Here is a 27,751-nt window from a genome sequence, read left to right as displayed (position 1 = left end):
AGACATTCTGTAACTGTCTACGGTTGGGGAACAGCTAGGTGGCACAGTGGATAAAGCACCGGCCCTGGATTCAGGAGGACCTGAGTTCAAATCCAGCCTCAGACACTTGACACTAGCTGTGTGACCCTGGGCAAGTCACTTAACCCCCATTGTCCCACAAACAAAACAAAACAAAACAAAACTGTTTGCAGTCTTCTGGCCAGGTGGAGGACAGCAGCCTCTTGACTTGGCTGCTTTCTAAAATCCTTTTGTCGGCCTTAGCCTCTCTCTTGCCTTGACTCTTTCACTGACAGTATCCAGTGAGAGTCCTTGGGCCCTCTCTCTCTGAGGGCATCATGTGGGGCTGGGAATATGGTCCTCTGTTCTTTGTTGGCCCCAGTGTATCTTCTTTTGTTTAAGGTGAAAGGATGGTAGACTGATCATGTGACCACGAGAGTTTCAATGGTCAGAAGAGTGAAGGACAGGGAGTGAGGTCCAGAAGTCCTCTTCCTTCCTACTGCAATCCTAGTACTGTCTTTCAGTATCACCCCCAGAACTGATGCCATCCCAATTGGTCTTTTCACCTCCTCTCTCCCTGCTATATGTTCTTCATACCTGTGCCAAACTAATTTTTTTTTTTTTAGTGAGGCAATCCTGACTCCAGGGCCAGTGCTCTATCCACTGCGCCATCTAGCTGCCCCATAAACTCATTTTTTTTAATGACTTCTGCTCATGTAAAAAACCAAAAACTTTAGCAGTTCTATCCTGCCCAAACACAGTCTGGCCTTTCTGTTTGGCATTCTGCAATCTGTCACCACTTCACCTTTCTAACCTTTTCTCAGGTTCTTCCCCTCCACATATGCCAAAGTGGAGCACTCTTTGCCCCTCCAAATGTCTTGAATTTTTCTACCTCCATGTTTTGGTTCATACCCACCCCAGACTGCTAAATATTTACCTGTTCTTTTCTTTTCTTTTCTTTTTTTAGATTAAAAAAAATTATTTTTTGGCGGGGCAATGAGGGTTAAGTGACTTGCCCAGGGTCACACGGCTAGTAAGTGTTAAGTGTCTGAGGCCGGATTTGAACTCAGGTGCTACTGAATCCAGAGCTGGTGCTTTATCCACTGCTCCACCCAGCTGCCCCAACCTGTCCTTTTAAGCTCAACATAAATACTACTGTCTCCATGAGGAGAGGAGAGAAGAGAGAAGAAAAGAGGAGAAAAGAAGAGTGTGTTCAAGAGACTTTGTGAAGGTTTTTATTTTATGACAGACCTTGGCAACAGATTGTATGTGCGAGATGAGAGAATGAGGAATGGAGGAAGACACTGAGGTTGCCAGCCTGAGTAAATGGGAAGATAGAGGTGCCCTCAAGAGTAAAAGGGAAGGGGGTATGGGGAAAATATCATGAATTCAGTTGTGGACATAGTGAGTTTAAGATGTCTATGGGACATTTAGTTGGAGGTGTCTGAGAGTTGGATGCAAACCTGGAGATTAGCAGAAAGGTGCTATAGTTGGATATGTAAATCTGAGAACCATTAGTATAGAGATGTAACTGAATCCACAGGAACTGATGAGATAACCAAGTGAAGTACAACAGAGGGAAAAGAGAAGACGGCTCCTGGCAAAGCCCTGTGGGACATCCACCTATAGCAAACTATGAACTGGATGAAAATGCTGTAAAGGAGACTGAGAAGTGCTCAGATAGGAGGAGAACCAGAAGAGATTGGGGGAGACAAAAACCTAGAGAGAAGAGAGGATATCAAAGAGGGTGATTAATGTCACAGAATGCTGCAGAATAAGAAATAGGATAAGCACTGAGAAAAGGCCATTAGGTGTTGAGATCATTTTCCAACCAAAGATGGCTCGGAAGGTCTGAAGGAGGGAGCTGCTGTGCTGAGACAGGAGTGGAGCCCAACCCCCACAGTTGTGCTGACACAGATCCAGTCCCAGAGCCTCTGATGGTGCTGAGGCAGAACTTGGGTTTATCACCCCTGCTGGGAATCAGGAGGTAGGCTTGAGTAGCAGTGGCCTAGGTGGGGGAAGGGCACAGGATCAGCAGAGCTGACAACCATAGCACAGAAAGCTGGTTAATTAGCAAGATGAAGAACAGACAGAGAAAGGTGAGGACCACGGAAAGTTTCTTTAGTGACAAGGAAGAGCGAGGTACACCCTCAGAGGAGGATGGCATTGTCAGGGCCCCTATATCTAAAGCTTCCAAGAAAAATATAAATTGGTCTCAGGCCATAGAGGCACTCAAGAAAGACTTTGAAGATAAAGTTAGAGAGGTAGAGGAAAAAATGCAAAGAGAAATGAGGGTAATGCAGGAAAGACATGAGAAAAAAGTCAACAGCTTGAAAAGCCAAATGGAAAAGGAGATACAAAAGCTCTCTGACAAAAATAATTGCCTAAGAATTAGGATTGAACAAATGGAAGCTAGTGACTTTATGAGAAACTAAGACACAATAAAGCAAATCCAAATGAATAAAATAAGAGGGCAATGTGAAATATCTCCTTGGAAAAACATGGAAAAACAGCTGGCCTGGAAAACAGATCCAGGAGAAATAATTTGAAAATTATTGGTTTACCTGAAAACCATGATCAAGGAAAGTGCTTAGACATCATCTTCCAAGGAATTGTCAAGGAAAATTGCCCTGATAGTCTAGAAGCAGAAGGTAAAATAGAAATCGAAAGAAGCCACCGGTCACCTCCTGAAAGAGATCCCCAAAGGAAAACTCCCTGGAATATTATAGCCAAATTCCAGAGTTCCCCAGTCAAGGAGAAAATATTGCAAGCTGCCAAAAATAAAGAATTCAAGTACTGTGGAGCACCAGTCAGAATAGCACAAGACCTAGCAGCTTATACATTAAAGGATCAGAAGGCATGGAATATGATATTCCATAGGGCAAAGGAATTGGGATTACAACCAAGAATCACCTATCCAGCAAAACTCAGCATTATCTTTCAGCAGAAAAAATGGGACTTTAATGAAAAAGAAGACTTTCAGGTATTCATGATGTAAAAACCTGAACTGAATGGAAAAATCTGACTTTGAAATACAAGACCCTAGAGAACCATAAAAAGTTGGGGTTAGGTGACATGCCTAGTGTTGTGAAGTGGGTGGGTGTCTTGTTTCTGAGGCTGAATTGGGGTTGGGGTCCTCCTGGGTGCAGGGTGGAAGCTTTGTCCACTGTGTCACCTAGTTGCCCCATGATGACATCTTTAGGGTAAAATTGAGGGGTGAGAGGAATGCACTGGGGGATGGAGAAGGGGAGAGGTAGCATGGGGTGAAATCCCACATGAAAGAAACAGGAAAGGGTTTATGGAGTGGGCAAAGAGATGGGGGAGGAGCAGAGCAGTAAATGAACTTTACACTCATCAGAATAGGCTGAAAGACCTTAATCTCATCAAAGTTGGCCCAAGGAGGGAATAGCATACACACTCAATTGGGTGGAGTAATCTATCTAACCCTGCAGGAAAATAGGAGGGGATGGGGATAAAGAGGGAGAGGCAAAAGAAGGGAGGGCATATTGGGGGAGGGGACAGTCAGAAGCAAATCCCTTTTGAAGAGGGATGGGGTGAAAGAAGATAAATATTATGGGGAAGGGAACTGGATGGAGTAAAACAGTTAATAATAGTAATTGTGAAAAAGAGAAAAGGGGAGAAAATTGTACAAAAAATATTTATACTAACTCTTTGTGGTGGCTAAGAACTGGAAATCCAAGGAATGTCCATCAATTGGGGAATGACTAAAGAAACTGTGGTATATGATTGTAATGGAGTGTTATTGTGCTGTGAGAAGTGATGGATGGGATGATTTCAGAGAAACCTGGACAGACTCATATGAAGTGAGCAGAACTGGGACACTGTACAGTGACAGCAGTATTGTTCTATGAGCAATTGTGAACGGCTTCTCAGTAATGCAATGATACAAGACAATCCCAAGGGACTAATGATGAAGCATGCTATGCACTCCCAGAGAAAGAATTGATATTGACTGAACACCCCCCCCCCAAAAAAAAAGAGCACTTATGGATTATACATATATAACCTATGCCAGATTGGTTGCTGTCTTGTGGAGGGGGGAGTAATGGGAGGGAGGGAGAAAAATTTGGAACTCTAAATCTTATGAAAATGAATGTTAAAACTACCTTTACATGTAACTGGAAAAAATAAAATAAATGGAAGACAAAATAAACAAATAAATAAATAAAAGAGAAAAGGCCATTCATGTTTATTATCTAAAAAAAAAAAGGCTATTAATCTGGCAATTAAGAGATTGTTGGGGGCAGCTAAGTGGCACAGTGGATAAAGCACCAGCCCTGGATTCAGGAGGAACTGAGTTCAAATCCGGTCTCAGACACTTGACACTTACTAGTTGTATGACCCTGGGCAAGTCACTTAACCCTCACTGCCCCTCAAAAAAAAAAGATTGTTAGTAGTAACTTTGGAGAAAATGGTTTCAGATGAATGCTTAGGGAAGTGGAGGCAACTTCTCAAGGAGTCTAAGCACAAAAGCAAGGAGAGACAAGGCATACTATTTTGTGGGGATAGATAAGATCAAAGGGTTTTCTGAGGATAGGGTAGATGAGTATCTTTGTAGACATTAGGGAGGGGAGCAGACAGAGAGAGACTGAAGATATGTAAATAGGGTTGATAGGGGAGACTATCTGATGGAGAATATAAGAAGGATCGGGCTCATTTGTGCAGCACACAGAGGGGGTTGGCAAGGAGAAGAGCCATCTCATTATGTGAGACAGAGGTCAGGAGGAGATAGTGGCAAGAGACATTTAGATAGTATGAGATGAAGAGAAGGGAAGAAGAGCGACATTTTTTGTCTAATGAGCTTGATTTTTTCATTGAAATATAAGGCAAGCTGTCAGCTGAGAGGGTGGGGGAAAAGGAAGGCCAAGGGAGGTTTGAGGATGGATGAAAAGGTTTGGAAGAGTTGCTCTGGAGAGTGGGACGGTGAGTTGATAAGGGAGGTATAGTAGAGTAGAACTGCCTAACAGCATGAAGGGTCAAGTGAGGTTATATAAGATAAATTTAAGGTTGACCCAGTCAGTTTTCATCTTAAAATACAAACACCTTTGATAGGGTCCTGCGAATGCACTGACATATTGTCAACCTTTTTGTTTTCCCTTCCAAATGCTTATTTTGTAATTCTACCAACTGTCACGATTATCTGTAAACTTTAAATGAAACTCTTTTGAAGGGAGGTGATGTTTTGCATTGGTATAAGGAGTTTCCTCATTGGGAGTTCCTTATATACTGATGAAATCACAGTTCTTATCCAAAGAAATGGAAGAGATATTGTATTGTAATAACCAACTATCTGCCTCTTCTTTTAAGGTGAGAAAATGTTAAAGTCACCTCTTTCATTACATGGAAACTATAACACAATGCTGACCATTTCTGAGTATTATCTGCTGATGAGAATAAGTCCCAAGACTTCTGCTGACTTAGAAATTCACTGTGACCTTTACTTTACTGAATTTCCCAAATTTATCTGAGATGCCTAATTCAACTACAGATAATTTAATTCCATTATTTGGTTGTGTTTTTTTTTTTGCAGGGCAATGAGAGTTAAGTGACTTGCCCAGGGTCACACAGCTAGTAAGGGTCAAGTGTTTGAGGCCGGATTTGAACTCAGGTCTTCCTGAATCCAGGGCCAGTACCTTACCACTGTGCCATCTAGCTGCCCCTAATTCCATTATTTGAATTTAAGAGGGAATATCTCATCTATAATGCTAAATAAAACATACCTTCAGGAAGGTCTTATCTGAAGGCATTCTGTACAATTATTTTACAAAGCAAGTCTGAGGTCATTTTTTAAAACACCAATTTTAAAAAGATAGCTGAAGAAACTGACTTGTACAGGAGAAACCATTAGCATTATGCTAATTTTATCTGAAAACAGAGATATAGCCACAGAACCAATGCCACTTGAAAATTAGGAAAGCTACAAACTATTCTATGTAGACAACACTGCATTTATTAAAGTGCTTAGGTACAACTCAGGAGAAAAGCTTCAGTTATAGGGAATGCATGTGTTTGATCAGTTTTTTTTTTTTTGAGGGAGGCAATGAGGGTTAAGTGACTTGCCCAGGGTCACACAGCTAGTGTCAAGTGTCTGAGATTGGATTTGAACTCAGGTCCTCCTGAATCCAGGACCAGTGCTTTTATCCACTGCGCCACACAGCTATCCCTGTTTGATCACTTTTTACAAATTTGAAAACATCTCCTGTAGAAAGCAAGGAAGATGTTCACCATTTGATTGAAGCACTTACCCATTGGTTCCTTGATAACACCATAATAATCTGGTGCATCATTAGGATCCACTGGCTCTAGGAAAGGCCATGCCATCTTGTGAGCCTGGGAGGAAAAAGAGACACATTATCCGAGATAAATCCTGGTCCCCAGGTAAGCCAGGGCACTTTGTGATAGAGTGCATTTTATAGCTTGGATTTAAATCCTCATTTTGGCCAGAACAGAAAGGGATTTAACTGCCTAATTCTTATGATGAAGGATGCCTGTTCTCATCCTGACCTGACTGCACCTGGCTCTCTTCTCAGTCCCCACATTAGACAGTTACTGCATAAGAGGGATCTAAAATAGAAATAACACACATTTTGAAAGCAAATAATTAAAATTAGATATAATGGTGAAAATGATCCCATAGCTTCAAATATGTGAATTCACACTCCGTAACATATTTCTAAGCAAGTGGCTAAGTCTTCATTTTATAAGACACCAAAATTAGTAAGAGTCAATAAAAATATTTCTTAAAAAACAAAAATATCAATACATTCTAATAAAGAAGTATCAGGTAAAAAATTAGTACATGTTTATTTGGGGGTAAAATGTTTTATAATTGGTGTCATTTTCTGTTAATTTCTTGTGTTTGCTAAAGGATTTAGAAGTGATATTCAATCAATTATTATTTGACTGTTCTAATAAGAATGATCTTGCAAAGAAATTAAAAACTTTCGTATGTAAAAAAAAATCAGCTTTGTAGATATCGTCTAGTCATGTTGTGGAAATCTATTTTCTATTTCTAAATATCAAACTTATTTTTCACTACCATTCAAAGTCATGAAATGATTCCAATTGATCATTTGAAGCAGACTTGAAAAAAAAATATTTACTAAAGAGTCTGGTAGGCTCAGAGATATAAGAAAGAAGAGATCCAAAGGCTTTCTTGCCAGTAATTCTACCTAGGGAAGCACTGAATTACAAAGTTTCCTTCCCTAGGGGGATTAATTCAGTTTTTGAATTCTACCCTTGGGCCAAGTTGTCTTCAGTGGTTAGTAAGTATAAATTTACCTAACCCATTACAACTAGCCTGCTCCAGAGTGTTCTTCCCATATCATCTACCCAGGACTTTCCATTTAGGAATATATACTGTATTCCCCCCCCCCCCCCGCCCCCCTTCCAGTCCCCTCCAAAGAGTAGTGGAACCAAATCAATACTGCCATTGCCTCTAGGAAAGGCAAGGCAATCAAATGTTTAATTTATCATCCTAAAGATTCCTCAGACTAAAATGTTTTCCTGACTATCATTCCTGAATAAATATAGTCTGCTCCCATTTCCTCAGTGTGGAATAAGTTGCTTACTAAATGCTTTCCTTAACTCATTATCACTAATTCTATCACTGGTAGTTTCAGCCTTTAGCTGGATTTATTTATGGAACACCTTGCAAAGAAGCTGTGAGTTAAACAAGGTATGAGCTAAATAAAGAGCAGCTTCCTTTCAAGTTATGATGTCTGTAGGATGGGAGACCTGTTTTCAAATACACAGCGCCTCTATTTACTGTGCTGTCATTCCTCACCTGTAAGGAACGGAGCACTCGTTTTAATCCTTCATAATCTTTATCTGTCAATGGACTGAGTACTGTCATGGCATCCTCAGTGGATTGGCATTGTGGACAGACATACTCATCAATGAGATCTGCTTCACTTTGCAAAATACCAACACAGCGCCCATGATACCAATTTTGACATCGGTCACAACCAATGTAAAATCTGCAAGATGCAAAACAGAAATGTAAGTTCTAAGATGAAAGGACAATGCTTTTTACAATTGACTTAAATGAGTAATATATATCTGAACATGTACTAAGCATTAGGATATAACATAGCTCTAATATGGTTTTCATATTGGTTGAAGACTGACATTTATTTAAGAGCATGTTAATTTAGTATTTCCTCAGGTAAAAAAAAAAAGCAAGTAACTAAATTGTCAGAAAATAGTATTAGTAACATTGCCTTATGTTGGAGAATAGATTTAGAGAAACAAATTTGAATTTAATCGATTTTAAAGCTCAAAGTACAAAAGAAAGCTCAAATCTCTCAATGAATAAGATATCAAATGGGAAGCTATTGCTGGCCACCCAGCTGGCAGTCAGAAGCCTATAGTCTAATAACAGTCTCAAAGGCTATGCTCAAATTTTAATTTTTCTAATCTAAAGTAAAACACCATTTCAAACACTAATAAAATCCAAACTAGATATTCTTTTAAAATCTAGTTAATTTATATTTAGAAAAATCAAATCTACCTTTTAAGCTGCATATTCCCAATACATCTCAAACATTCACTATAAGGCAACATCAATTTTAAAAAGGGAGGGGGAAGGGAAGAGGAAAAAATAAAAACTGGGAAGGAACTTGTAAAAGGCGAATAATATATGCAAAATATCCTTCTTTTACATTGGAAAATAAACAAATAACCAGTCAGAGCAGTTTGTCTTCCTAAATTATCAAATAAGATTGCTCTTATCAGAACTCACTGTGACTCATCATAAGGTGTTCTGCAGATACAGTACAATTCCTCACTGCTGCCCTCTTGTGCCCGTTTACAATCATTACAGATGTACACATCCATTTTCTTAGCCTCCTTTTCTGTGATGCCAACACATTCTCCATGATACCAGTTAGTACAAAGATCACAGCCAATATAGAACCTAAAAGTATTCACAATGAAAATGACAATGTAATTGTCATTTTGAACTGCATGGCACTTTTATCCCTGTCTTCCCTGTTACTGATGCACTTTCTCCTTGATGGCTTTCTGTAATAGGTCAGACCAAACTTCCTGAATCCAACCATTCTACCCATGGAGAAAAAGCTACAGTATCTGACCCTGTATCTAATGTGGAAGTCGTCACTCATATCAATTTCAACAAATGCATGCTTTTCAGTAAAATGTTGGTCTTTAAAAAATGTACTAGAATTTTGGAGAAAACAAAAACAAAAACACAACAACACACTGATGATAATGTCTCCACTAACGAATGTGCATAAAACTGTAATAGGCACAAAACCCAAAGCCAAAGAATCAAACTTACATCTATCAAACCTATGCCACAGAAGCCATCACAATGTCAGGGCTATTTCTTAGATAGGTTTGAAAATGTATCTCAAAGTTAAGTTAAAAAATAGAGCAAAGCGCAAACACCATGTAGAAGTTATACCACTATAGAGAACATGCAGGGCAGTCAACCAGCCAGCTGTGTGTATGATACATACAGACAAAACATGATAGGATGGAGAAAAGTGGTAAGGAGACACGGTAGGTGACTTTGCCAAATATTCTAAATATGCAAAAGGAGTTTCATCTAGTCAAAATCACAGGCTCCTTACAATAAACTAAAAGAGAAGGACCATCTTTGGAGAACATTTTTAGATAATATGTGGCATGTAAATGCAGGCAATGTGCAACAAAAATGAAGATAATATAACAAAGTTACAGATTCAATTTAAAAACAGATGTGGCATTTGCATGACATGGTATGAAAATACTTATCTATTATTGTAAGGTATTTTATATTTGTTACAGGTACAGAACATATTTATGAACAAATGGTCACTCTCCATAACTTTTTGATACACTGATCCTAATAAAGTGATGTATTGGTTAACATTGGTAACTGGCAGGGTATAGAAAATAATCCCAGCCAAAGGGCTAAGTATAATTATGGTGAGGAGCACTGTACCCTGGATGGGAGTCGGGAAAACCTTGCTTAAAACTTGTCACTGAGTTTCCTCAGCTGCAAAATGGGGATAATAATCTCTACTGTAGACCATCTCACAGGGCTGTTGTAAGGACTGAATAAATACTGTATGGAAAAGTGCCAAGATGAGGTAACTAGTATTCTTGGGCACATTGTACCATTTGTCTTGGACAATGTAACTAGAAGAAAGGAACTAGGTGTCAAAGTCTGAAATAAGCTGCCTTTATGAACTGAAGACAAAAATAAAGGCTAATTCTCATCTCTCCTTTGCACTGCTCTTTTCTTTCATTTGTACAAAGATGTAGAGTCTTAAGGGAATTACTATACAGGATCTCCAGGCGCTAAATGTGCTGCTTCCCTGGCACTTTGAGAAAATTATGTTGGAAGCAAAGTTTTGGTAGAATTTTTCATTAAAATCTCCAAGAAGCGTTCTGTCAAAAGCAATAACCAAAAATGTAAAACCTAACAGATGTTAACCTTATTAAATAAACAAACTAACTCATTCTAACTAAAAAGTGGCATGAATGAACATGGCATAATTCAATGATCTTAATGATAAAGAAAAATGTGATGTATCCACACAAAATAAATGCAAAATAACTTTAAAGAAGTCATCATTCATGCGTACCTCATCTTATGCAATGCATTCTGAAATTTAAAATTTAATTGTGTGCTAAATAAAGTATTTAAAATGCACAAAGTGCTTTTCATTTACCTTTCTAAAGGTACAAATAGTCTTCCATTTTATATTTTAGAAATCTTTATTCATGGACTTTACCAGAATTTTTACAGAAGATATAGATAAGAGCCGCATGGGCTGAAAAGGTATGAAGGAGTTCCAATGTGCATGAATATAATAAGTATTGACACAGGAAAATCATAAATGTATCCAAAAAAATCAAATTTTCATTTTAATGGACTGGATTTGCTTTAAGTGAAGCACACCCATGCTAGACCAAAGGGACAAATTCATAGGGGTTTACTTTTCACATTGTACACCATACATCAAAGGAATGAAGATAATAAAGAATGAAGATGCCTATCTAGTCTCACCTAAACAGAAAGGGTTTAATGCCTAGCTCACAAGAATTTGTGGCCTGTTCTATTGGGAAGAAGGGCAGGGGGAAGGAAAAGTGAAGTAAAAAAAAGTATCGGTGATGTAGAATTTATACCTATTGAAGTAAAATCATTAGGAAGCATTACAAAAGCAGCTTTGTTTTTCATTTAAACATAATGCAGACAAAACAAGTTTAGAAATTATTCAGGTACAGAAAGTCTACTAAAGTAGAAACTATCAATGTTAATTAACTTGGTTCTTAAAACTTAAAATGATAAAATTTCTCAGCATAACTAAATAGATTTGAAGAGAGTATGCTAATTAATTTTTGCTTTATCAGATTTGCTTGACATAATAAATTACTACAACCAAAAAACCCTCTCGTCTACATACTAGCAGTTCAAGAAGAAAATCCAGATACTTTAAAAAATAGTGACAATTCATTGTATGAAGTATGAAGGACCTCCTCTAAACTCATTATATACCCCAAATCACAAGTTATACCTGTCCCTTTCCCCTCCACCAACCCAGCCCCCCACCTTCATTACCATTTTTCCAATTAGAAATGAGAAATATTCCGGAGTCTTTCATATTCTTGGGAATATATAAAGGAACAATTTCAAACTGCACTTGATAAACAGGAATTTTATAACAATAAAACAAAATTAAGCTACTAATATTATTATTAATAGTACCATTCCCTCACAGAATAGTACCAACTTTCAACAACTATAATCTGACAGTAAATAAAATGGACTTTAATCTCAAATGTAAGAAAAGATTACAGACATAATGCTCTCAATTTCAGATTGATCTCTAGAAGGACCTATTAATTTTGGAACTAAAATTTTACTTCAAAGGAGAAACGGATGAGAGAAGAGCATGGACAGTAGAATATAATGAAAAGACAAACAGGCTAATAAAAATAAGAATCATAACACAAAATCCTGAATTTGCTTTTTCTTTGTACAAGGTTTTGATCAGCAGATTAAAAAACCACATCGACAGTTTCACTCTTTTAAACTGCTTTCAAATATAAACTAATACTACTACCCCGGTCTCTAATTAACAGCTAGTTAAATAGATACTTTAAAAAAAAAAAAGAGAATTCAAAGAACTGGACCTACTCACTTAGACTCATCATAAGGCGTTTTACAGATACAGTAAAGCTTTGTGTCCTTCTTAGTTTCCTTTGAGGTAGTGGAAATCATTTTCTTTTTCTTGGATTTGGAAGCTGAAGACTCCTTCTCCTCATCTCTTTTTCTTTTCTGGGAAGATACAGGTATGGGCAATGTCGGAGTTGATGTGACATTGACCGAATGCTGTGGTGGAGGTGGTGGTGGTGGAGGTGGTGGGGTTGGTGGTGGAGGTGGTGGTGGAGGTGGGGTTGCTACTGCAGATATAGCTGCAGCCGCTGCAGCCTGTGCTTTCTCCTTTTCTTTCCTAATTTTATTGAGGTCTTTCTTTAGCTCTTCCTGTAGGAAATGAAATAGAACAAAAATGGTTATTAGGATCATTGAAATAAGTCCAGAGAAGACTCCATCTGCAATCCCCTTTGATTCCAATGTTCAAATGTTTTAGCCCAGGAGGAAGAAAAGTCCCTTTCTTACATCCTCCCTCTTTGCTGCAACTTAAGCCCATTTAATACTCTGGTAAGAATGTGCAATCATTAGAAAGAGAAAAATGATATGAAATAACAATGCTGAATCCCCCGAGTCACATTATTCTCATTCAAATGGCATATTTTCATTGGGTTGGAATCAATGACTATATTTTACATAATTATAGCTTCAAATAGTCTAAATTCAAATACAAGCAACTACTTCAGGGCATTCATTATTTGTGCTAGTTGGGGACCCAGCCTTATAAACATGAGTTATTTATGGCTCAGGAAAAAGGACAATGTACCTTGGTAGTGTTTTCTCTACTGACATGGTCTTTAGGCAAATATGGGCAGAATCCACTTTCTGTTTGGAAGCAATCCTGAAAACTACCTTGTCAAGCAGATGCTGCCTCTTTCACAAAATTACTTTGCATTTATTTGGTCTACCCCTCTATGTGCACATCTTGTCTCTTCCAATAGAATGTAAGCTCCTTAAGAACAGGGACTAGTTCATTTTTGTTTTAGTATCCACAGTGACCAGCATGATATCTGGCAAATAGTAGGCACTTAATAAATGCTTGATTGATTGCAAACCAGGATTATCATTAAATGGATTCCAGAGGAACAAGATTATAAACGAAGGTTTCATTTCTAGCCTAGGACATAGTATCAAATAAAAGAATATGTCTAGCAACATCATAGAAGTCAATATATAATTAACTTTTTTGCTTGTTTATAATAAACTTTTATAATTAAATGTACCTAATTACTCCAAATCTTAATAAAATGGACATAAATACTACAGATATTGATCCTATAAGTGGCTTCAAGGCATAATAAAGTACATCAACAGTATGAGCAAAACAAGTCAAATGTATTATAAATTTGACGCATCCAAAATAAATAAGCATCCTAGGACCACTATTAACTTTGTTCCTTTGGTCAGGACCTATGATTTTTTCAGGGTGGTTGTTCTTTCTACCTATGTAGATTAGTAACTTGTTGGTAATTTAAGAGTTTTAGCCAACTGCTTAGGTGTACTGAAAGGTTAAATCATTTGTTCATGGTTTCCTAGCCAGAGGCAGGCCTTGAACCTAGGTCTTTGTCAATCTAAAGCTGGCTCTCTCTATTACTTCATGCTGCCACTCTTTATTTACTTACTTACTTATTTTATTTTATTTTGGTGAGGCAATTGGGGTTAATTGACTTGCCCAGGGCCACACAGCTAGTAAGTGTCAAGTGTCTGAGGCCGGATTTGAACTCAGGTCCTCCTGACTCCAGGGCCAGTGCTCTATCCACTGCACCACCTAGCTGCCCCTGACACTTATTTATTAACTAAAATATTCAAACAAAATTTTGCTGGTCTTCTCTGAATTTAGGGAAATTATTTTGATAGCACCTATCTTTTGTAAAATAACCAATCTAGCAAAGTTTGAACTGATGCCTTATTTTTTTTCTCAATCAATTTGAAGGGTAGAAGGAGAAAACTAAGAAAGCAAAGAAGACTGAGGACTGGTCAGATAGGCAGGAGGAAATCTGGGAAAGAGCAGTGCAAGGGAGTGATAAGGGAGAGGACAGTATCCAGAAGGGAGTGGTGAATAATGCCAGGTACAGCTCAAAGGTCAAGAAGGAAAAGAATTCAGAAAAGGCCATCAGCGTTACAAACTAAAAAGCAATTTTGGAAAGAGAAGGTTTCCTTAGAGAAGCAGGGATGGAATCCACAGTAGAGGGAGCTAAATAAGTGGGTAGCAAGGAAGTGTGTACTCTTTCTAGACATTTAGCAATGACAGTGATGAAAGACATAGAATGAATGATAGCTTGAGGGATGGTAACATCAACGGAAAAAAATGGTTTTAGGATAGTCAAGAATGTTTGTAGGTCAGAATTTTTCCTCTAATGTAGCTTGATGAGAATGTCCCCTACATCAGCATTACTTTTTTTTTTTTTTGGTGAGGCAATTGGGGTTAAGTGACTTGCCCAGGGTCACACAGCTAGTAAGTGTTAAGTGTCTGAGGCCGGATTTGAACTCAGGTCCTCCTGAATCCAGGGCTGGTGCTCTATCCACTGCGCCACCTAGCTGCCCCAGCATTACTTTTAGTATAGTTTATATATCCTCCACTAAAAATCTTACTCTGTGCCCTACTGTTTTGGGGAGATGACCCCAGGGATAGCAAAGCTTATGCCAACATAACACAAGTTTTCATAGGTTTTACCAAAGCTTTAAAGCCTTCAAAAGTATGGGCCTGGTGAGGGTCTGCATGGATGAGGACCAGCATGGCTACAGAGTGAAGATTTTTTTTTTTTGGCCACAGCGATTCTCAAAGACCAACCTAAGTTACAGAAAAGCTGTGATCTCTGTTGATGGATGGAAGATCCAATAATAAAAATTACAGAACCTTCAGGTACTGAAATAAGTACATCTATAAATACATATTTTTGCTTTTAACAATCTCATAAAAGGAATGTGATTTAATTTGTAGGAGGTCAAAATTTGGAATGATATGGTAGCTACTACCAGCACCTGATGGCACAGTTGATAGAATGCTGGACCTGGAGTCAGGAAGCCTGAATTAAAATCTGGCTTCAGCTTTTTAACAGCTTTGTGATCCAGAGCAAATTAATTAACCTTTATTATCATCCTGGATTTTCTGATCCATTAAATGGGGATAATAGAACCTACCTCTCATCACTGTTGGGAGATTAAAATTAGGTATTTGTTACAACAAAAATGGAAAATATTGGGATGTTGGAGGGGATGTGGGAAAACTGGGATGTTAATCTACTGCTGGTGGAGTTGTGAAAAGATCCAACCATTCTGGAGAGTAATTTGGATCTATGCCCAAAGGGCTATAGAACCGTACATACCCTTTGATCCAGCAATACCACTGCTAGGTTTATTTCCCAAAGACATCCCAAAAAGAAAAAAGGACCTATTTGTACAAAAATATTTATAGAAGTTCTTTTTTGTGGTGGCTAAGAATTGGAAGTCAAAGAAATGCCCATCAATTGGGGAATGGCTAAACAGGCTGCAGTATCTGATGGTGATGGAATATTATTGTGCTCTAAGAAATGACAAGTAGGATGATTTCAGAAAGACCTGGAAAGACTTGTATGAATTGATGTATAATGAAGTGAGCAGAACCAAGAGAACACCGCACAGAGGCAGCAATGTTGTTTGATGAAGAACTGTGAAAGACTTAACTATTCTCTATAAAATACTTGGGAGTCTACTTGCCAAGACAAACCCAGGAACTCTATGAACACAACTACCAAACACTCTTCACACAAATCAAATCAGATCTGAATAATTGGGAAGATATCAATTGCTCATGGATAGGCAAAGCTAATATAGTAAAAATGACAATACTACCTAAATTAATTTACTTATTCAGTGCCATACCAATCAGACTACCTAAAAATTATTTTATAGAGCTAGAAAAAATAATAACAAAATTCATCTGGAAAAACAAAAAATCAAGAATATTCAGGGAAATAATGAAAAAAAATTCACAGGAAGGTGGGTTAGCGGTACCAAACCTGGAGCTTTACTATAAAGCGGCAGTCATCAAAACTATCTGGTACTGCCTAAGAAATAGAGTGGTAGATCAAAGGAATAGGCTAGGCACAGGAAACACAGTACTAAATGACACTAGTAATGTAGTGTTTGATAGGAACTCAGTATTTGACAAAAACTGCTGGGAAAACTGGAAGATAGTATGGCAGAAATTAGGCACAGACCAATATCTTACACCTTATACTAAAATAAGGTCAAAATGGATACATGATTTAGACATAAGAGGTGATACCATAGGTAAATTAGGAGAGAAAGGAATAGTCTACCTTTCAGATCTTTGGAAAGGAAAATAGTTTATGACCAAACAAGAGATAGAGAATATTATAAAATGCAAAATGGATGATTTTGATTATATCAAATTAAAAAATTTTTGTACAAACAGAAGCAATGCATCCAAAATTAGAAGGTGACGAGTCAGAAAGCTGGGAAACAATTTTTATGGCCAGTACTTCTGATAAAGGCCTCATTTCTAAAATATATAGGGAACTAAATCAAATTTATAAGAATACTAGTCATTCACCAATTGAGAAATGGTCAAAGGATATGAACAGTTAGTTTTCTGATGAAAAAACAAAGCTATCCCTATATGAAAAAATGCTCTAAATCTCTAATGATTAGAGAGATGCAAATTAAAACAACTCTGAGGTACCACCTGACACCTATCAGATTGGCTAAAATTACAAAAAAGGAAAATAATAAATGTTGGAGAAGCTGTGGAAAAACTGGAACACTAATGCATTGTTGGTGGAGCTGTGAACTGATCCAAACATTCTGGAGAGCAATTTGGAATTATGCCCAAAGGGCTACAAAGCTGTGCATACCCTTTGACCCAGCAATACCACTTTTGGGTCTTTTTTCAAAGAGATCAAGGAAAGGGGAGAGGGACCCACATGTACAAAAATATTTATAGCTGCTCTTTATGTGGTGGCAAGGAACTGGAAGTTGAGGGGATGCCCATCAACTGGGGAATGGCTGGACAAGTTGTGGTATATGAATGTAATGGAATACTATTGTGGGCTGTAAGAAACGATGAGCAGGAGGAGTTCAGAGAAATCTGGAGGGTCTTGCGTGAGATGATGATGAGTAAGATGAGCAGAACCGGAAGAACATTGTACACAGTATCATCAACATTGTATGTTGATCTACTGTGATGGACTATATTCTTCTCACCAATGCAATGGCACATAAGAGTTCCAGGGAACTCATGATAGAAGAGGATCTCCAAATCCAGGAAAAAAAAAAAAAAGAACTGTGGAGTATAGATGCTGAATGAACCATACTATTTCTTTTGTCTTTGGTGCTGTTGTTTTTCTATTTTGAGGTTTTTTGCCATTGCTCTGATTTTTCTCTTATAACATGACTAATGCAGAAATAGGTTTGATGTTATTTTATATATATATATATATATATATATATATAAATAAAACCTGTATCAGATTACCTGCTGTCTAAGGGAGGGGGGAGGGAGGGAGAAAAATCTGAAATTGGAAAGCTTGTATAAACAAAAGTTGAGAACTATCTTTACATGTAATGGGAAAAAAAAATGCTTTATTACAAATTTAAAAAAAAGACAATTATTCTCAACAATACAATGATCCAAGACAATCCCAAACGACTATTGATGAAACATACTATCCACCTCCAAAGAAAAAACTGATATTAATCAAACACAGACTGAAGCTTGCTATTTTTCATTTTCATTTTTTCCTGTACAAAATGACTAATATGGTCATGTTTTACATAACCATACATGCACAACGTATATCTGATTGCTTCCCGCCTCAGGGAGGGGAGAGGGAAGGGGGGATAAAAATTGGAACCCTAAAGTATAAATAAAAATTCTCATCACCCCAACAAATAAATAATAAAATTAGGTATTTGTAAAGTGCTTGGCAAACCTTCAAAAAAGCACTACATAAACACTAGCTATTATTATCATTCCTAAATATTTAATATAGAGGGTTGACAGAATAACCATCTCTTTCATCTACCTTTCCTTTTTGCTGTCTCTTTGCTGGTAGGTGTGTTGAAAGCAAGAGGGACATTCTTTTGCCTTAGTGACTTTGAGGGTGTTTATGGGCCAACTGTGTTGTGTCAGGTGACATCCTTGACTCATCTCTCATCCCCCTCTCCCCCCACTATCCAATCTGTTGCTAAGGCTTGTTACTTTTACCTTTGTAACATCTCTCACATACACCCCTTTCTCTTCTATGACACTGCCAGCACCCTGGTACGGGCCCTCGTCACTTCACACCTGGACTACTGCAACAGCATAGTATGGTACTGAAATAGTTCTGCCTGCCTCAAGTCTTTCCTCACTATACACTATCCTTTAATTAGCTGTCAAAGTAGAGCATGTCTGACAATGGAAGATGGGTATCTTGCTCAAAAAAACTCCAGTGACTCATTATTACCTTCAACATCAAATGTAAAACTTTCAAATTAGTTAAAATCAAAGCCTTACATAAATCCTCTTCCCTTTTATACTGTATTCACCCTTTGACACTGGGTCTCCTTGCTGTTCCTTGCACAATACTCTACATTTCCCACTTCTGGGCTCTTTCACTGGCTGTCTCCTATGCCTGGAATTCTCTCTCTCTCTCTCTCTCTCCCCTTCCTCATCTCCACCTCCTGGCTTTCTTCAAGTGCCAGCTAAAGTCTTACCCTTATGCAAGAAGTCTTTCCTGATCCCCCTTAATGCTAGTGCCCTCCCCTCTGTTGATGAGCTCCAATTTATCCTGTCTATAGCTTGTTTTTATATAGTGGTTTTCATGTTATTTTCCCCATTAGACTTTGAGGTCCATGAGAGAAGGGTCTGACTTTTGCCTTTCTTTGTATCTCCCCGGCCAGAGTGCCTAGCATATACTATAAATGTTTGCTGACTGACAGCTGCTTCAACTTTCTCTTTCTATCTAGTAAGTGTGGGTGTCCCCACAGTTGTGGTCTTCTTCCCTTTTCCCTGGGTGATCTTTTTAGCTCCTATGGGTTCAGTGATCATCTCTATACAAATGAGTCTCTGATGTCTATTTCCAGCATTATTCTTTCCCCTGAGTTTTGTAAACTATCTGCTAGAAATCTCTACTGCGTGTTCCATCTACACTTGAAATTCAAAATGTTCAAAAGAGGAATTCATTATCATACCCTTTAAAACTTGTCTTGTTTCTAAATCCCCCCATTTCTATTGCAGGCTCCATTATGGTTTTTTTTTTGTTTTTTTTTTTAGTGAGGCAATTGGGGTTAAGTGACTTTGCCCAGGGTCACACAGCTAGTAAGTGTTAAGTGTCTGAGGCTGGATTTGAACTCAGGTCCTCCTGACTCCAGGGCGGGTGCTCTATCCACTGCGCCACCTAGCTGCCCCGCAGGCTCCATTATGACAATCATCTAGACATGAAAGCCCAGAGTCATCTTCGAATTTTCTTTCTCCTCATTCCTCACATTACAAAGTACTAGTGATTCTATCTCCACAGTATCTCTTGTATCAAATTTTTTTTTTTTTGCTACCATCCTAGTACATCACGTCTTGCATGGACTATTGTAGTAGCCATCTACCTGGTCTCTTTGCTTTTAGTCTTTTTTTTTGGGGGGGGGGGGCACAGGGCAATGAGGGTTAAGTGACTTGCCCAAGGTCACACAGCTAGTAAGTGTCAAGCGTCTGAGGCCAGATTTGAACTTAGGTCTTCCTGAATCCAGGGCTGGTGCTTTTATCCACTGTGCCACCTAGCTGCCCCCGCTTTTAGACTTTTTAATGATTTATGGCATCTGTCATACAACTGTCAAAATAATCTCCCTAATGTATGATGCCAATTCTTTGTTCAAACTCCTAAAGCATCCCTGGGATCAAATACAAACTGCTTATCTAAGGTCTATGTAGTTTGTTCTGACCTATCTTTCCAGACTCTCTCTCATATATTCTAATTTCCAGTATATATTACTAGCTGATCCCTGAATTTCTTCTTACACTGTACATATTTATGCAGGATATCCCTTTATGCTTACAATGCATTTCCTCCTTATCTTTACCTATTTGAATCTTTTTTCTTCCTTCAAGGCCCTGCTTATGTAACACTTCTGCCATGAAGCCTCTGCTCATTCTCCCAGGTGAAATTGATCTTTCTTTTCTAATTTCTTATAGTACTTTGTTTACACATCTCCTTTGTCATCACATTCTATTTTGAATCATATTTATGTACATGTCATCCCTCCCATTAGACTGTAAGCTTCTTGAAGGTAGGGCCCAGGAGGTTGTTCATTTTTGTTTTCCTCATCCTTCTTATACAATAGGCTCTTAATATTTGCTGACCTAATAAGAGGAAAGATTCATTCAAGTTCAAAGTAGCAGTGTCAATTAACTTTATTCTAAATTGTTTGCCCCTAGACCTACAGAAGCCAAGAATATTTTGGAGGTTACAACATACAGACTTAAAAAGTGGCAACTTTTATCCTGTAAATTTTCACCTCAACCTTTTAAGAAGAAAAATTCACTAATGGAAAAGCTCTTAGAATTATCACAACAAAGATAAAAATCTAGGAACTGTAGATGTGTAAGCATTTAAAATGCAAGGCAAACAATCCTATTTCTTTTCTTCCTGAGCCTAGGAAGCATAAAGTGAATGATAGTAGTAACCCAATGTAATTAGCCATTTAGGAGTTGTTTTTAAGTTCAGAAGACTTCAGTCTGAATTTCCCCCCATAAACCAAAGGGAAAAAAAAAAAAAAGGTCATATGTACTTGGAAGGTATAATGTTTAAATGACAGTGAAGATAGAAAATAATTGTTCTTCATGTTTGTGGCAACATTAGGCTAATATCCCAAAGGCAGGAAGTTCTATAGAACCAGTTCAATTGTCATGATGTATATAAGCTGTTGATATTTTGAACATACCACCATATATACAATTAAGTGAATGTTGTTCCTCAAATAGTTACCTTGACAGGATATACACTTATTCCAATGACACTGCCACTGCTTAAAACACTTTGGGAATGCCCTCAAAATCGATACAGTAAAGGTGTAAGAAAAGCCAACTTATTATTATTATCATGGCTTGTTTTGGACATTTAATGCTAATTTGATAGCCAATCTAATTTTGATTTCTTTTCCATGAGCTATTTTGGGGGGGGGGGGGGGGGGGCAGGGCAATGAGGGTTAAGTGACTTGCCAGGGTTACATAGCTAGTAAGTGTGAAGTGTCTGAGATCAGATTTTGAACTCAGGAACTCCTGAATCCAGGGCCAGTGTTTTATCCACTGCGCCACCCAGTTGCCCTTGATTTCTTTTCAAACAGCTTTTGTCTATTTAAAAAAATTAAATCCACTGTCAAAGAGCAAGATTTGTCACCCATAAGGATATTCAAAAGAATGTGTAAAAGGCTCCCAAAAGAATTCAGAATGTTTTGACCACTAAAAGAATAAACTTCTGGTTTCAATATAATAAACAAGATAATTTTGAAGTAAGATGGCTGAAAGTCAATGGAATGTATAAGTTCTGTTATGTTAGTTAAAAGCAAAATTATTTTATAATTATACTCCTTACAGACTTAAATATTTAAGGAAACAAATTAAGTCTTAACTAAAAATTCAAGGTAATAGTTTACAAGATGGACAGATAGCTGACATAAAAGAAAATGAATGAAATCTCTTTCCTACCTGCACTTCTATTTGAAGATCCTTTGTCTAGTAGTGCTCTCTTTTTCAATATTTCAGCTTTGAGTTGTTCTTTATGCTTGAAGAGCAGAGCTGATAGCTTGGTAGCATTTTGCTTGCTACGCTTCTGTTCCACACTCTCTTCCCGTTTTCGTTTCTTAGCTGCCTGTTTTTCTTCTTTATCTATCTTATCCAAAATAAACTTCATCACCTGGTTACCAGACTATCATTCTAAGAAAAAATATACAAGGTATATAATGCTGAACCGACGGTCTACTACAGTAAAAATGCCCCAAGTACTTCAGGCACCAATGACTTTTTTAGGTGGTTACAGACAACATTATCTATTAAAAATTGTCTGGAAATATTTTAACATGTCTACAATAGTACTTCAATATAGCAAAGTTTATATGATCTCCAATTATCCAGTCATCTATTTTTATTATCTTGACATGCAATACCTTTGCCAACTAGCAGGGGCAACAATAGTTTATTAGTTTATAGTAAAAAAAAAAATTCACAAAACCATACCAAGAAGAATGGAATGAATTTTAGTCCAAACAGAAAATATATGAAAGGTATGCAACAATCAAAATGTGTTCTGGTGTGCTAGTCAAAAGGGAAGAAAGATGAATACTTTGCAGAGTAACCTTTTAATAATATTTAAAAACATTTTTCCTACCTCTGATTTTCTTCTCTTTCAGCTGGAGTCATAGTCTTTTTTTGTTTTAAGTGTTCTATCACAGCATTATGTTTCATCACCACCTTGAAGACAGGAAAATTTAACGAAATATTACATAATTAATACTAGCACTAGAAAGTTGAAGCACATAGAAGAGGTTCTTTTAAAAAGCATCGAGTTCTGTATAAGTATATTTTATTTAAACATTAATTTTTGAGGGGAGGGCAATGAGGATTAAGTTGACTTGCCCAGGTCACACAGCCAGTAGGTGTCAAGTGTCTGAGGTCACATTTGAACTCAGGTCCTCCTGAGTCCAGAGCTGGTGCTTTATATCCACTGTACCACCTAGCTGCCCCCTTAAACATTAATTTTTAAAATTTCAGCCTTTTCTCACATGAATAAAGGTTAAAATTTTCCTAATTAATAAAACTCAAAAATTAAATTGCAGACAATTTGATCTTGGTACTTACTCCTTTTGGAGACCCACTCTCCATTTTCATAAAAAATGGTTACAGTAAATTTTGCAGTTAACATGTGCCTTTGTAATAAGAGAAAATGTTTTTCACATTCAAAAAGATCTAACTACATCAAATTAATTTAAGCAAGTAAATACCACCCTGCTTCCCCCTCAAATGTCTGAAAAATTTAGGAATAAATTCACAAAAATACAATGAAAACATTACATATTTGATTTGTTCAGATATAGGCTGTACTTTGTACCAGAGTCAAAGTGAGAAGCAATGTAGTACTGTAGATTAGGCACTGGACTTGGAGTAAAGAAGACCTGGGTTCTAATCTTGCTTCAGACACTTAGTACATGTGTAACTCTGGGAAAGTACGTCCCTTCTCTGTGTCTGTAAAATGAGAGGACTGGACTTGATGGCCTATTCTTTTTTTTTTGGCAGGGCAATGAGGGTTAAATGACTTGCCAGGGTCACACAGGTAGTAGTGTCAAGTGTCTGAGCAGGATTTGAACTCAGGTCCTCCTGAATCCAGGGCCAGTGCTTTATCCACTGTGCCACCTAGCTGCCCCCAGATGGCCTTATTCTTAAGATCCTTCCTTCAACTCCCTATCATTTCAAATCCTACTTTGTTCTTTTTTTTTTTTGGCAGGAGAATGGAGGTTAAGTGACTTGCCCAGGGTCACACAGCTAGTAAGTGTCAAGTGTCTGAGGGCCGGATTTGAACTCAGGTACTCCCGAATCCAGGGCCATTGCTGTATCCACTGGCTACCTAGCTGCCCCATCAAATCTACTTTGAATGAAGCTGGTAACTGTACTCTTAGTACCAGACCCAGCTAAGCCTCAATGATTCATCCCCAGGGAGATTCTTTGAGGGCTGCAGGAGACTGGGTTACTATGTCTGCTACTGGGACTGGAAAGTAAGGAGGCAAATCCTTCCAGACCCAAGTTCCAGCTAATACCTGAAGGTGTTCCCTTGCCTGTCTAATCACTCAGAAAGAGAGATCTCACTGCAAAGCCCATCATTTCTCTCTTCTTCCCCTTAGGTGTCTAAGTCTGACTCAGGACCCATTGGGGTCATGCAGAGGGCATTCCGGGGGTGCCCCACCCCCAAGAGTCTGTACTGTGCTTCTTGGGCTCTAACTGTGCTTGAGGAATAAAGGACTCTGGGTTTGGTGTGGGCCAATAGGGCTCCCAAAAGCTCACCAGAAGAAAGTATTAGAAAAGAGGCAAGTGGTGCTGGTGAATCCTTCTAAACTCAAAGGGTTTTTCAAATTTTACACTAATCATGTGACTGCCTTAAGTGAGGAATGAGAAAACAGGTGTGTGTGTTTGGGGGGTGTGGGGGTGGAAGAGGGATGACTGAGAATGACCCATATGTTTAGCCTGCTCAGCCACAAAATGCTCTACCCTTCTATATGTCTGCTATTCTAAATTTCCCCCACATTCCCATGTTTTCCTTTAACTTATGATACTTTGCATTTTTGTAAGGCAGAAACAAATTTCCTGAAAAACTATTATTATTTTCCCTTCACACACAACCCTGTGAGGTAGGTAGTACAAGCACTATTATCCCTATTTAACCGATGAGAGGCAGCGTGGCATAGGATGTTGGTCTTGGGTATGGAATACCTGTGTTCGAATCTGACCTCTAACACGAGCTATGTGGTTGTGGGCAAATCATGGAACTTTTCTGAGATCAGGCAACTTGAAAACTTGTCTACTAAAACAATCTAAGAAACAACAGATCCCTGATACACTGAGCAATAAGAAACACTGAGGTTGAAAACATTAAGTGATTTGCTTTTGGCCGTTACAGCATCAGGTGGTAGAGGTGGGATGTGAATCCAGTTTTCACAACTACAAATCTGGCTGTTCCCAATGAACCATGCTGCCTATTTCCCCAAATAAAGGATTTTATTTTATTTATTTATTTTTTGTGGGCAATGAGTGTTAAGTGACTTGCCCAGGGTCACACAGCTAGTAAGTATCAAGTGTCTGAGGCCGGAATTTGAAACTCAGGTCCCCTGAAATCCAGGGCAGTGCTTATCCACTGCACCACCTAGCTGCCCTCCAACAGAGATTTTAAAAACATGTTAATTTTGATGACATTATTTTTTCAGAATACCACTATAACTACATGTTTCCTCCATTTTTGGAGTATGATCTTTACTTAGATAAATGTAAAGAATTACATGCATCTTTACACACAGCATTCAGCCTGATTCATACTACTCCAAACTTGTCTATTTATGGGAGATGAGGTTATCTATGTCTTAAGTAGTTTCAAAAGACTGATAAACTCTTCTGTGCCATCCACTTTTACAAATGGTGGTTTATTGACAAAAATTGGCTCAATTATTCTTTTCCAGATTCATTTAATGTTACTCTTTAAAAGCAAAAACCAAAGGAAAACAATCGCATTAAAGGTTTTAAACTACAGACATGAACACGATTATAGTCCCTCACCTATCTGTTTTAGGGAAGAAGTCTATTTCTATGACTTCTTTTCCTGTCTCCATCGCTTTTCCCATTGCTCAGAGTAGACCTTGTTATCTTTTCCCAAACTCATTCCCTTATAAACTTTTCTATTCCTGTTGAGAACACTACCCTCCTGCTCAGGTCTGCAAGGTTATTTTTGATGAGTCAAGCCAAAATATCTAAACAGTTGCCAAGTTTTATTGATTCTACTTCTATGAAACCTCTCCCCTCTGCCTCCTTTCTTCTAATAATACAGCCACCAGTCTAGTTCAGGTACTCACCCATTTCTTGCTTAGACTACTGCAATAATAATTGCTCTTTCTGCTTCAAGTCTCTCCCTTCTCCAAACTACCCTCCACAGGGCTGCTAATGTGATATTCCTCAAGCAGAGGGGACTGATGACTTCTTATTATTTCTAGGACTGAAGACAAATTTCTTACAGCCTGGCCTCCTATCTTCCATGACACAAACTACCCTTCCAGTCTTCCCTTCACAAACTCCCTTCTAGTCATATTTGCTTGCTTACCATATCTCCTTTGGTTTCTTTGCACAAACTATCCTCTTAGAATTCCTGGTTTCCTTCCCTCAACTTGTGTACCCGCTTTTTTACATGAGGCCCTTCCGGATCATCCTGATAGTGTCTTGTCCCCAAACTTACCTGTCTCTATTTTAGATGTAGTTTTGTGTGTATTATATTGCCCTAATAGAATGCAAGCTCCTTGAAGGCAGGAACCATTTCCTTTTTGCATTGTAATCCCCAGCACTGGAGTATATAAAAGGTATTTAATAAATGCTTATTGATAATTGAAAATTAGGCCAAGAAGGCAAAAGAAAAAACTGGAGTCCACACTCCAGAATGATTGATGTGCCACTCAATGTACAAAATCAAAGGAATGAATTATCTAGAAATATGTTTTAATGGAATCTTAAGGTAGTGAAATCTTGGAGGTAAATTATAAAGGAAGGGGGTTGGACTTGAAGAGTTCTAAGTCTTTTAGTGACTTATGATCATTCAGTGATCAAAAGAAGGCAGCAAAGATCTTTATGGCTAAACCGAAATCTCATGCATTGAATAGAATGCTGCATAAGATGGGGGAAAAAAATTCCCCCTTTTCGGTGACAATGTATATTTGTTACAAGAGTTCTGTATTCTTCCCTCCCACCCCTCCAAGGAAATAAATATACTGTAATTGAAAACAGAACAAAAAATAAACCTGTATTTCTAAAAGTAAAAAGACTGATTAGCTGTTCACTGACATAAATTAGGGCCTTCTGATAAGAGATGCTAAGCAAAAAACAATATGCCTAAGGAAGAACATGGCAAGGGATTAAGATTACCAAAATTCTTCTAATTCAGAAAGATCTTTGATCTTGTGGGGTAAGCCTCCCTACTAGATGTGTGATATATGGAGAGCAGCCCTGAAGTCAGGAGGACCTGGGTTTTAGTCCTACCTCTGTCATATAATTTTTCTATGACCCAGGGGTAAGTCACTCAACTTTTTAGTCTAATACAAAAGTTGAAGAGGAGGTGCTGATCATTCCTTAGAAGTTCCCTATATGATGAAATCATAAGTCCCTGTCTCTATCCATCGCTCTAAGTGAAACATTCTAAAACTTTGGCATTATAAACATTATTCCAAACATTCTTGTGTAACCAGGATATGTTGTATGAGCCAAAGAATCAATAAATTGATAAAATAAAGCAGCCTAAGAAATAAGGACAGATAAGCATCATTTTGGGGGGGGGGGGCCAGGGCAATGGAGGTTAAGTGACTTGCCCAGGGTCACACAGCTAGTAAGTGTAAAGTGTCTGAGGCTGGATTTGAACTCTGGTATTCCTGAACCCAGGGCCAGTGCTTTATCCACTGTACCACCTAGCTGCCCCCTCAATTTTTTTTTTAAAGCAGTCCATAGGATATAGCTATGATATTACTAGGAAAAAGAAGAATGAATACACTCTCCAGCTTTATGTAAAGGAAAACTGACCAGAAATTCTTGCCTAGGAAACTCAGGATTTATAATAAAGAAAACTATGAAATTTATATCCTTTATTCTCCTATGGAATGTGGTCTATTCATACACACAACTCTCACCCCTCTCCTCCAAGTCCGACTCTAGTTCTGCATGCCCCCTTCATTGTACCCTAATTTTTATCTTTAATATTCACAGAGACTTGGCTTCCTAGAGATAGAACACAAGGTTTGGCTACCTTCTATAGCATTTGCCGGCATCTTCTTTCATACCTCTCCCCCTATTCCCCCATGTCC

The 27,751-nt window shown here is 38.1% G+C and overlaps 1 protein-coding gene across 1 annotated transcript in view; it reads right to left on the bottom strand.

Moving 5' to 3' along the window:
• Positions 1–27,751, bottom strand: part of BPTF (bromodomain PHD finger transcription factor) — a 194,740-nt gene that overhangs the window by 7,993 nt on the left and 158,996 nt on the right. Inside the window, 6 exon segments of the mRNA XM_044003306.1 lie at positions 6,264–6,348; positions 7,805–7,997; positions 12,174–12,517; positions 21,864–21,887; positions 21,889–22,079; positions 22,532–22,625. Of these exon segments, the coding sequence (XP_043859241.1) occupies positions 6,264–6,348; positions 7,805–7,997; positions 12,174–12,517; positions 21,864–21,887; positions 21,889–22,079; positions 22,532–22,625 (931 nt within the window).

The sequence above is a fragment of the Dromiciops gliroides genome, chromosome 4 (genome assembly GCF_019393635.1).
Source record: "Dromiciops gliroides isolate mDroGli1 chromosome 4, mDroGli1.pri, whole genome shotgun sequence".
In the NCBI taxonomy this organism is placed as follows: Eukaryota; Metazoa; Chordata; class Mammalia; order Microbiotheria; family Microbiotheriidae; genus Dromiciops; species Dromiciops gliroides.
This window is presented reverse-complemented; position numbering and strand designations above follow the sequence as displayed.